The following is an 11,934-nucleotide window of genomic DNA, read 5'->3' as shown; positions in this document are numbered from 1 at the left end:
TTTATAAATTAAAATATTAAATAATAAGGAGAAAAAAATAAAGAAATAGTTTTTTACTCTACTTTTTTTAATATATTTATGTAGCCGACAAAATAATATAATTTTTTTATATAATATTTTTTATTAATATAAAAAATATTAAATAATGAGAAGAGGAAAATAAAATAATATATAGAATTTTTTTTCTCTACTTTGTTGGATATGTTGATGAACCGAATAAACTAATATGATAATTATTATAATATTTTTATTCATATATAAAATATTAATATTATATTTATGAATTAAAATATTAAATAATAAGAAAGAGAATAAAAAAAGGTATTTTGACAAAAATTTGTCCTATAGTTTAGTGGGGGACTAGAATTAATGATTTTGTCCGATCCCTTATCATATTTTTTATCACGTACTTCATTTTTAACCAATCAAACACACCCTTAATATATTTAATAAAATCTAAAATATTACAAAAATAAAAGGTACAAAAAAATTTAAAACTCATCAAACAATTCCCACAAACAAGTGATGTTCGTGAATTGATGACCCTCAGAAATTAACATCACACTTAGTGGGTTTAAATGCATTTATAACCTTAGTCCCATTAGAACCGAAAGGAACATAAAGTCCACATTTAATGTTACCCTTATTATGTCCAACATTAAAACCATCAAGCACAAACCTTATTTTGAAATATAATTTCACTTCAATAAGAAAAACTCCATCTTTCTTATCATGTTCAAAACCAGAAACCTGATCACGATCAAAAACAACACGACGTTGTCCAGAGAAAACACCGCTCATAAGGTTCGTGCTGTTCGTGTATTGACGGAATGAATTTAACCTTGTTATAACATCCGTTGAAGCAAACCTTGTTCCTTTGTATGATACATGTCCATTTATGTCATCATAGTAGATGTTGAGGTTTTTGTTTGGGTTACGTGCGGTGAAATTGAGTACGAGGTTGTAGTGGAGGGTGTTGGTTTTGGTCGTGTAGTTGAATTGGGAGAGTTTAGCTTTATGGACACTGAATTTGAAGGTTTGTGGTTTGATGATGAGGAATAAAATGAGGATTATGAGGGCAACGACGATGATTATTGCTAAGAGGTAGCAACTGCGTCTTTTGCTACGGTTGTGGTTTTTTGCTTCTAGTTCTACCATATTATTGTCGTATTGAGTGATTATAATGTTATGAAATTGATTATTGTGATAGAAGTTTAAAGATGTTAAAATGAAGTGTGTTTTGTTGTGAATGGAATGAAGTATATGTATATATACGTAAATTTTTAGGAATTTGATAGTTGTTATAGGAAAGTTTAGAAAGAAGTGTGATCAAGGTCGTTGAAAATTCTATTGAAAAGTTCAGAATAAGCGTATGTATTTAATTAGTTGACCACTTTGTATTGAAGCTGGTATGAGTTGACCTAGTACTATTAGTTACTTTTTCTTTTGGCTATAGATTTTTCTTATACAAAGAAAGTCTATTTAATTATTCTACCTATAACAAAAACTATTTAATTATTTTAAAAAATATATCTGATATTTTTTTAAATAACAACTAAAAATAACTTTCAATTTATTCATTTTAAAAAGTTTTGATATTCAATTATTCAAATATTCAAAAAGTTTTTTTTGATAGAGGGGAGGGAATGAAATGTTTCGAAAAATGATTTTTTGAAAAATTATAAACTTTTAATTATTTTTATAGAATACTGTAACAACATAAATTATATTTGAATAAATTGTCTAAAATCACCAAAATCCTTTAATGCCCTCTTTCAATACTATTTTTTAATTTTTTCAAATTAGGAGAATTTTGGGTTGCGAATAAAAATAAATCCTCCCACCCCTAAATCCTTCTATTATTTTTCCTTATTCATTGATTTTTTTTCAAAATCTTCCTCTTTTTTTCCATCCAAACTCCCAAACAAAATTTTAAAGAGTTCATATTCTTCCTCCGATCAAGCGGTTAATGACCTTTTCACAATTCTTCTACCGGTTCTTTAAAAGTCATCCATGAACTAAATGACCTCCTTATATGTATAATTCGAGTTTCAAACTCGGCATCACTGAGGAAGTTACAAGTGCTTCAATTAATCAAGAAACATGGAGATTGCATCCTTAGGGTGGTACGTCTTCACAATTCGTAACATCAAAAACCTCCCTTATTATATATAGGGGCAAAACTTTTAATAATCGATCGATAACAATTTTATTAAATAATTGAGTTCATATCTTAATTGGACATATTAGTACATCTTATAAAAAAAATTATCGTGTCATGGTGATCCTCACACTCATAGACATATATTTGACTTAGACTCATTAGACTAAGGTGGCGCCCATGTCTCCCATAAAATTGGAAAGTAAAAAATGTTCCTTCAAACCAATATTAATTCTTTTTATTAAGTTCTTCTAGCCACTCAAGAGATGAAGAATGTCTAAATGGGTATGCCCTCATTCGAGTTATCAACCGGAAAGAGTGTAAAGAAATATGTCATTTCCCATGGACATTCTTTCTATGATCCCTAACTTATTACGTGTGCATTCATAATTTCAGATACCAAGCAAACAATTTCAACTTTTTCCAATATAACTTTTTCTTATTCAAGACATTGGGAACTGTCATTCTTTTTTTATTGTCTTTACATCGAGTAGAGATTCACTCCATTTCCTAAAAAGAAATAGAGGGTCTATTACTATAGTTTTACGTGTATATTATACATATTTCTAAAACATGTGAGATATATTTATTATTTATTTAACTTTATGCATCTAAAACTATAGTAATGGACCTCCATTTCTTTTGAAAATTTCTTCACCCACCTCCTAACTTTCTTGGCCACCTCTGGTGAATTTACCACAATACCCCTATTTTCGGAAGTTCATTTCCGAAAATGTACTTTTTTTGAAGAAAAAAAAAGGTGTTTTCGGAAATGTATCTCCGAAAAAGTGTTTTTTTTAATATAAAATATTGATTTCGGAGATGCATCTCCGAAATAAAGTTATTTTTCAGAAAATGTGGTGTTCTCGGAAGTTCATCTCCGAATTCACCCCCCTTGGAGGAATTCGGAAATGCACTTCCGAAAAAAGGTCTGGACAGAAGAAAAATAACAAACAAGAACGATTCGCTTTATTTAATCGGATGAAGACGATGGAGGAGACGCTGCAACAGGTTAGAAAGTCCTGATCCTCTAGAAATCCATACCACATTTTAACTTATGAGCAAACTATACTTACATCATAGTGGTGTAGATCCTTATCAGCCACTCGCAACTGAAAATGATTAGCACGAACTTGAATTTTCCTTCCCAATTGACCGTAACCAGGTCGGTTATGGAACCTAACCGCCTTCTGAGACGACGGAGCCGACTCTCCTTCCCAATTGACCGTAACCAGGTCGGTTAGGGAACCTAACCGCCTTCTGAGGCGACGGAGCCGACTCTAGAGTAGCCTTCTGTTTAACTTCGACAGTCAGGCTCTCGATGGAGATCAGAGCCGAACTCAAGGAAGCAACCGGCGCTGCGACAGATGGAACAAACGGCGCTGAAACAGATGGACGAACAATCTGAGCTGCAACAACAGACGGAGGAGAGGTAACCGGGGCCGGAGCATATGACGGAGGAGGTGGATGTCCGGAGGAAGAAGAACCGGAGGTACGTCCACCGCAAGAGCCACGGCCACCACCACCACGGCCTGATCCTGCAGCATTGACGGATGATTGTTGAGAATGTGCAGGAGATGGTTGACTCTGGCGATTTTCGGGATGATTTCCTCCACCGCGGCGAGACATTGTGATGAAAGCAGTAACAGGAGATAGAAAACATTAAAGCAAAGAAGAAGACTTAGGATCGAAAATGATTTGGGATATTTTGAAAGAAAAATGGGTGAGAAGCTTTTAAATAGGAAAGTGTTTAGAAGTTAACCGTCTGAGAGTGGTGGGGAGAAGGAAAAGGGAACTTCGAAATTTCAAAAGGTTTTTTTATTCTTTTAATAAAAATACGTACTACGTACTGTAAGTAACAAAATGGAATTAACGCGTGGCTGCGGAGCTTCCCAATTTTTGTTACGTAGGCTTTTAAGTAGGAAAGTGTTACCACATTTCTTAGAAGGTAACTGTCTGAGTCCTGTAATGGTTTTCTTACCTGATTGTAAAAAATAAATGAATTTTGATGCATTTCGGAAATGAATCTCCGAAATCTATAAAAATCTACAAAAAAAAAACTTTGGAGATGAATCTCCGAAGCAGGGGTAAGTTGGGAATTTCGCTGGGGGTGACCCCCATAGGGAGGTGGGTAAAGAAATTTTCTTTCTTTTTAGGAAATGGAGTGGATCTCTACTCCTTTACTTCTTTTCCTGTTCCCCTAAACGATTCCCTACCATAGCTCATTTATATCCCATGTTTCTGCTTCCTTTTCCATTCCCTTCATTTTCTCATTATTCACTGTTGTAGTATCCTTCATTATTTCTCCTACTTTCAAATCCTTCCCAAAAACTTCTGAAGCAAAGTAAATCGTTTGTGAGATTTCCAATTTCTTTTCTAATTTATTTCATACTTTGTTGTGTTTCCATATCAAATCTCTATGAATGTTTGCTTTAGCCTTTATGTAATTATGAAGAACGTATTTGAAGTTATGAACAAAGTATAAGAACTTCATTTTTGTTTATTGAGCTCATTTTAAAATACAATATTGTTTGCCCTAATCTGATTGAGCTTGTTATTTTGTTACATCATTAACAATGATATTATCTATTGATAATGATTTCCTGTGAAAGCTCTGAGATAGTTATAAAAAAATTTGTATTCTTTGGTGGTACATCGATTAAAGCGATTATTCTTCTCGAATCTTTTCTTTCTTTCGATTTAACCGTGTTCAGGGTTTATTTAGCAGTTGGGTTTTTCAAAATTAATTTCGTGACATTTCAAATTTGTTATTTTTTCGGCAATTATATATCACGCTATGATGTTATTCGAATCAATATATTATAAATGTCTATTATTCATTTTCTACTCCTTCATTTGAGAAATAACCAACGACGTTCAGATCAGATAGACTAAAGATGAAACACATGTTTGTAATTTGTAACTTTTTCATAACAGATTTTATAGTTCTTATCCAAACCTACCTGATAACTTCCTGTCTCTTTCAATTTATTGTTGCTCTATCACAATTGTTTATTTGTCCACCATGTGTTGTTTAAATTCTATAATGAACTCTCATCAACTTATAACCATCATTTTGTATTCTTTCATAAATAAAACATTATTAATGTATTATTTTTGGAAAATTCTTTACCCACCTCCCAACCTTCTAGGTCACCTCTGGTGAAAAACCACTTATACCCCTAACTTCAGAAATGCATTTCCGAAATGCAAGAAAAAGGTGTTTTCGGAGATGCATCTCCGAAAGCGCCTTTTTTTTTTTTAAATTTGACTTATTTCGGAAATGCATTTCCGAAAACACCATTTCGGAAGTTCATTTCCGAAATATTGCGCGTTTTGCAGATTTAGCAAAATAGCCCCCTCCCCCAATTCATTTACCCTAAATCAACTTCAAACTCAACCCCGAAGAGATTTTTCTGCAAACCACTTCCATCAAAGGCTCCATCTAGTTGCTCTACTACATTCAAAAGCCCTCCAATCTATTCAATCGGTAAGCATTTTGATTTTAAGATCTATGATTAAAATTTATATTAGGGTGTTTACAAATAGCAAAAAATGTATTAGGTTAGGTTTGTACTGATATTTAGGATGTTTAGAATGTGTAAACATAGGTTTGAAGTTTGCTTTTGGGGTCTGCCATGGAAGTTGCAGAAAACTTCCTCGCAGGGGTGTTTCGGAAGTTCATTTTCGAAAACACCTCCATTCCTAGTTTCGGAAATGAACTTCCGAATTGTATCAGAAGTGCAATTTTTTTTAGTTTTTTCGGTTGTTTGCATATTAATCGATTTCAATTGTTTTCAGGAACATGTCAGGCAACCAAGCAAGCATCAGACAGGGTAGAGAGACCCAGACTGCATCGGCTAGACGCGAGCGGGCGGCGGGGAAGCTGGCGTCGACACAAGGACGGGGGCAGGGCCGGGGACGACGTGTGCGAGTTCCCGTGGAGATGGACGAGGGTACCTCAACATCTGGATCGAGGAGTCGTCTGGCTCGGGTATCTTCTTCCCGCCAGTGAGAGGAGGAGGAGGAGGAGGTGGCAGTGTCATACCACGAGGCGGAGGAGGTACCGGATGTTGGCCCTCCACTCGGGGAGGAGGATGAGTAGGAGGAGGGCTACCCGGGAGGGCCCAGTGACACTTCCGTGCTGCTTACCTACCGCGAGCACGTCGCTCGGTGTATTTGGGAGGGAGAGGTATTTTTTATAATTTGCCCGACTATATTATTTAACCGTTTATAATTTAGACGTTTATTCAATATTTTCTTAACGGTCTATTTAACATACTTTTTTATTTGTTTTTTTGTAACTGGAGAGAGAGCCGTTGAAAATGGTGAACCACGCCCGGAAGGTTTTCAGTCTGTTTAAACCGACTGCTGAGTGGTTTAACGACGCTGTGAGAGGTTCATGGCTTAGTGGGCTCTGCATGACGGGGTATTCCACCATCATCCACGGCATACAGGGGGCCTTTGTGGAGCGGTGGCACAAGGAGACGTCTTCTTTCCACTTGCCGATTGGGGAGATGACGATCACCTTGCATGATGTGCAGTGTCTTCTCCACCTGCCGATCAGGGGAGCGCTGTTGACCCACTCCCGGATCCAGAGGGTCGAAGCTAGTGAGTGGATGGCGCTCTATTTGGGTATGGAGCCCGAAACAGCTGACTACGAGTGCATCACGGCATCTGGGCATCATATCCGGTTCACCACACTGAGCCGCTATTTCGAGCACCACCTGGACGCGGCGGCCGATGCCGAGGATGCGGGTGACGACCTATTTACACATTATCACCGTGGTTGCGCTCTCCGGTGCTGGTACATGCATGTGGTAGGCGCTGCGATTTTTGTGGACAAGAGTGCGAGGTACGTCGACGTGACCTACCTCCACTACTTCATGGACTTGACCACCGTTCACCAGTGGAACTGGGGGACAGCTACTCTGGCATACCTATACCAGAAGCTGAATGAGGCCTCTGTCGCGGGGAAAAATCGTTATCTTTTTTCGGGATGAGACACCTGATGCCTTCTTTGGGCTCGAGTGCTCAAAAAAAAATAATTTTTCTTTTGTTCCGACCAAACTTTTTATTGTTTCCAAAGTAGGAAAAGGAAAAAAGCTGCAATAACCTTAAAAGTGGGGGAGAGATCTTTGGGTAAGAGGGTTGGTTATACGAAGGGAAGGTATTAGCACCCAACGTATCTATAGTACTCTATAGGTTTCTTTTCTATGTTTTTCATTCCATGTTATTGAGAGGTTCTTGTGAAATAGGTGGGACCTAAGGTGTTTGTTTGATTATGCTCGCAAAGATCATCGCGATCCTCTGCATACATATCCCTTAGAGGGAATCAGAGCATCTGTAGCTCGGGGTCTACGGGTGCTAAGGTTTGAATGGTTTGAGGGAGAAGTTTTGCTCGCCAAGGGATAAGACCTTGTGCCTACATATTCTCAAAGGGATGTTGAGAAAGTCAGAGCAATCGTAGTTCCCACTTATGCTAGTGGAAGCAAAGGAAAAGAGACAAATGTCATCTCAATGTTCGATGTACCTAATCTATATCATCACATACATCTGTTTGATTTTTGTTTGAAAATCTTTTCATTATAAGCCCTGGGCCATGCCACTTATGGTGCTTAGAATGATAAAGATGCTTTTTAGCCAGCCTTGTGGCAAAAACTTTCAATGAAGTCAGCCTTGTGACAAAAAGTTTTGATTAATCAGCCAGCCTTGTGGCAAAAGTTTCAATGAAGTCAGCCTTGTGACAAAAACTTTGATTAATCAGCCAGTATGGTGGCAAAAAGTTTTATTGATTAGCCATCCTTGTGGCAAAAAGAGTTAAGTTGATTGATTGATTGATTGTTTGTGATGATATAGAAGAGATACTCCTATCATAGAGATGATAAATGTCTAATCTCCTAGGGTATTTGATTTGGATATTGGGGATGCTTATAAGAAGCCCGTGGGTCCTTGTACGAAGCCCAAGAGGAGGCTATCCGAGGGTCCTTGCATTGTAAGCCCAAGAGGAGGCTATGGGAGGGATACTCCAGGGTCCTTGCATTGTAAGCCCAAGAGGAGGCTATGGGAGGGACAAGTCGTTTGTACAAAGCCCAAGAGGAGGCATGGTATAGTTGATTTGAGCTCTTAGAGCGATTTCACCGGGAAACCATACTCTATGTCCTAACCTAAACTAGGGAGATTCTTTGCACGAAGCCCAATAGGAGGCTATGGGGAACCTAGTGTTGTACTAAGTTGAACAAGCATATATATAACACAATCACAAGTATGAACAAGTACAAACAAATATGAACAAGTACATGAACAATTATGAACAGTTATACATATATATGACAAAGTGTGTGTATATAATGGAGTTTATGAAGGAAATATACCTGTAAGCATGATCCATTTGTATACACGGGGGCTCGGGACTTATACTCGGGGAGAGACCCACTTGAGTTTATTCAAAAGCTATGTAAACAGGTATTTACAAGGGGGCTTGGGACCTATACCTACATGGAGGCCCATGGTATTTTTGGGAAGATTTAAAGAAAACCTTCATTTTTTGATTTGTTGTTCAAAGTTAAAAATCAAACTGATCGAGATATGTACAAAAAAGGTGTACAATGAAATACCTAATTTCATGTACTGGAATGGGACTTATACCTATGTGGAGGCCCATGTTTTATTTTATAAAACATGGTTGATTGTTTTATTAACAGACGCAAGGTTTCGTCGTTTGAAAAACTATTTGAAAGTTTTGTTTTGAAAGAAGTTTTCTGTACAAAGAAAAACTGTACAAAGAAAAGGAAAGGGTATATACAAAAGGGCTCGGGACTTATACCTACATGGAGGCCCATGGTTGAAAATCAATTGATCAATCCAAAAAAAAGATTTAATCAATAGTTTCTTTTGAAAAGAAAACCAAAAAAGAAAAGGTTTATCGTTTTGAAAAAACTGTGATCGTTTGTTTTGAAGCGGTTTGAAATTTTGAAAGAGATCAAATTAACTAAGATAAACACAAAGATTATACTTAATTTACACCTAAATGATTAGGGTTTGATCACAAAATATTTACAAATGATTAAGTTTGAAAAATCAAATGAAAAACAATTTTTAAAGTATTTAAAAACACTTAAAAAAATGTCATTTTAAAACCTATTTAAAAATGTATTAAATCAATATTTTTTGGTGATTATTTTTGGTATGCATAAAATACATATATTAAATGAGGAGTGTACAAAAAATGAAATTAAAATGAGTTAATTTGATTGGTTAAATTAATTGATGAAGTTGTTTAAAAAAATTGAAGAAAAATAGTTGTAAAAAAATGGTTTGGTCCTGCCAGGGTTTGAACCCACGCCCTCTCTCTCACCAACCAAAACACTTGCCAACTGAGCCACGCTTGTGGCTTGTAATACATACGCCTTCAATTGAATATATTTTGAAACAAATATTTGAATTTCTCAAACCAAAAAACGCGCCAAGAACACAACCCTAACTGATTTTTGAAAATCTCCAAATCTGTGTGATTTTGATCAAGTAAAGGGTCTATCTCACTCGGTTTTTCACAAGGAACATGATGGTATCATTTAATTTTATTTATTTTCACTCTAAGATCATTAATTCTCTGATGAACACGAAGAACCCTAATATGACAAATCATTGTGAAATCGTGTATGATCATGATATGATGCAATTGATTGAGGGTTAATGATCCTCATAGGTGCAGAAACAAGATGGTATGTTCATATTTCATTTATGATGCATGGAGAATAGAGTTTGAAGTTCATGAACACTTACCTTAAAAATGGCACAACTGGAAATCGAATTCTTCAGTAGAGGTGTTACAGAAGTTGTTTGATGATCTGGATAGCTTCAATGGACCTTAGGGAAGGTGTCTGGATGCTTGGGATGGATTGAATTCATCTGGATCATTCCATGGAACCCGATCTGCAGTAGGACCAAGTGTGAATCGAGCTTGATGATTCTGAAGTTTTTGGTTGATGATGAGTGTTGGGATAGTTCATATGAAGTATATGGATGGTGTTTGAAGTGTTAGTTTGGACAGAAATGAGCCTGAGTGAAATTTGGCATGATAAGGCTCAATATGTGTTCATATGGAAGTGAGGTAGTGATTCTGAGATTTGAAGTGTTTTGGGGTGTATGAATGGATCAAGCACATCCCATATGATGTTTATGAGTTGTGGGAAGCATTATTTTGTCCAGAACTTCAAGGGTTTAGAGGTTGAGATTTCTACCTCTTTGAAACTTAAGAAACTTGCAATTCAAGAAAGAAAGAGAAAACCTATAATTTGTGAGGTTTTGGTGTGATTTTGGAAGTGATTTGAACCTCTATTTATAGGCCAAGAGTTCTGAACTCAGACCTTTGCAAGTTGGTCAAGAAGTGATGATTTGGCTTAAGAGATAAAATGGAATCTTTCACATTAAATGCAAATGGTTAAAAGTGACTAAACCATGGTTAAATCTCAAGCTTCTTATCCTCTTCCATTCTGATCTCAAACCAGAAAAATATCTTCCAATTATTGCATTGGTGTGTCATCACTTGGATTATAGATCATGTAGTATTGAAACTTAGTGAAAATGGCTTGAAATTTCATGCATAATGACCTCTAATGACAAAATTCAAAACCATGGCTACACTCCATATTTTTTCATGCTCTTGGACATTTTGGAAAGCTCATGTTATGTACTTCAAAACCCTAGTTGAAAGTTTCTTCAAGACCCTTAAGGAAATGGGTGAAAAAGATCCATGAACTTTGAAGAAAATGAGATTTTAAGTGAAATTTTCAAAAGATACCAACTTTGAAGCTCCATATCTCTTAAATGGTTGATCTTATGGAAAAAACTTATATGTGACAAAGTTGTTCATTGGATCAAAATCTACAACTTTCATGTTGGAAGTTTTTTTCAGTTTGTAGGTGAAATTTTGAGTTATTCCCTTCCAAAGTTTGGAAAAAACCATTGAAAAACACTTAGAAAATTTTCTAAGTATGAAAGTCAAACTTTTGACTTTTTGATTCTTGATTGATTTTCTTGATTTTTCTTGATCAAATGACTTCATATATCATATATTGATGATTTGAAACTTCAAAAGTCATGGTTGACCAAAATTCCCCAAAAGTCAATGGTGATCTTGTACAGTTGACTTTTTCAAACGAATCGCGTTTCTGGAGATTTCAAATGAACCAGGCTATCCTCATCAAATGAGTGGTATGAGTGGATCATATTGAGGTATTGGAGGATATTGAATCATAGTTTGAGTTGTGACACCATGTCCTGATTAAAAAGTCAGTTGTTCAGATGAATTAGGTCAAAAACCCTAATTGTCGACCAGATGAAATTGATGACTGTAGGTCTTGAATTGAGATACAATTTCCATTGTATATTGTCATAGGGATTATTTGAATATGATTGAGGCCTTTGATTGACTTCCTGGGGATTTTTAGGGTTTCCCAATTGTGATCCCTGATTTCAGTCCCTGATAGTTCAAAACCCTAATTTGATGATTTGAAATTTCACTGTTGATCAATCCTTGTGTAGGAGATGTCTTGAGTCAATAGATTAGGTCAAAATGATGCACTTGGGGTCTTGAGGTCATGTCCCAAGTCATGAGGTCAAATCCTGAGCAAAAGTCAGGGGTGTGCTATCTTCAGTCAAAACCCTAATCTGGTTGATTCAAAGTCCCTGAGCTTGTTGAAATGAATCTTTGAGGACCAAATGTTGATTGTTGATGAAGATGATTCATTTGAGATGAAGGGGGAACAAAA

The 11,934-nt window shown here is 36.1% G+C and overlaps 1 protein-coding gene across 1 annotated transcript; it reads right to left on the bottom strand.

Annotated features, from left to right (window-relative positions):
• Window positions 1-546: 546 nt before the first annotated feature.
• Window positions 547-1,161, bottom strand: LOC131660984 (NDR1/HIN1-like protein 10). The gene has a single exon (XM_058930370.1). It carries the CDS (start codon window positions 1,156-1,158, stop codon window positions 547-549), a length of 612 nt encoding a protein of 203 aa, XP_058786353.1. The 5' UTR covers window positions 1,159-1,161.
• Window positions 1,162-11,934: the final 10,773 nt, after the last annotated feature.

The sequence above is a fragment of the Vicia villosa genome, linkage group LG1, assembly GCF_029867415.1.
Source record: "Vicia villosa cultivar HV-30 ecotype Madison, WI linkage group LG1, Vvil1.0, whole genome shotgun sequence".
Taxonomy (NCBI): Eukaryota; Viridiplantae; Streptophyta; class Magnoliopsida; order Fabales; family Fabaceae; genus Vicia; species Vicia villosa.
This window is presented reverse-complemented; position numbering and strand designations above follow the sequence as displayed.

Excerpts from the sequence above, each read along its gene's own strand:
- LOC131660984 (XM_058930370.1), bottom strand. The coding sequence starts at position 1,158 with ATGGTAGAACTAGAAGCAAAAAACCACAACCGTAGCAAAAGACGCAGT.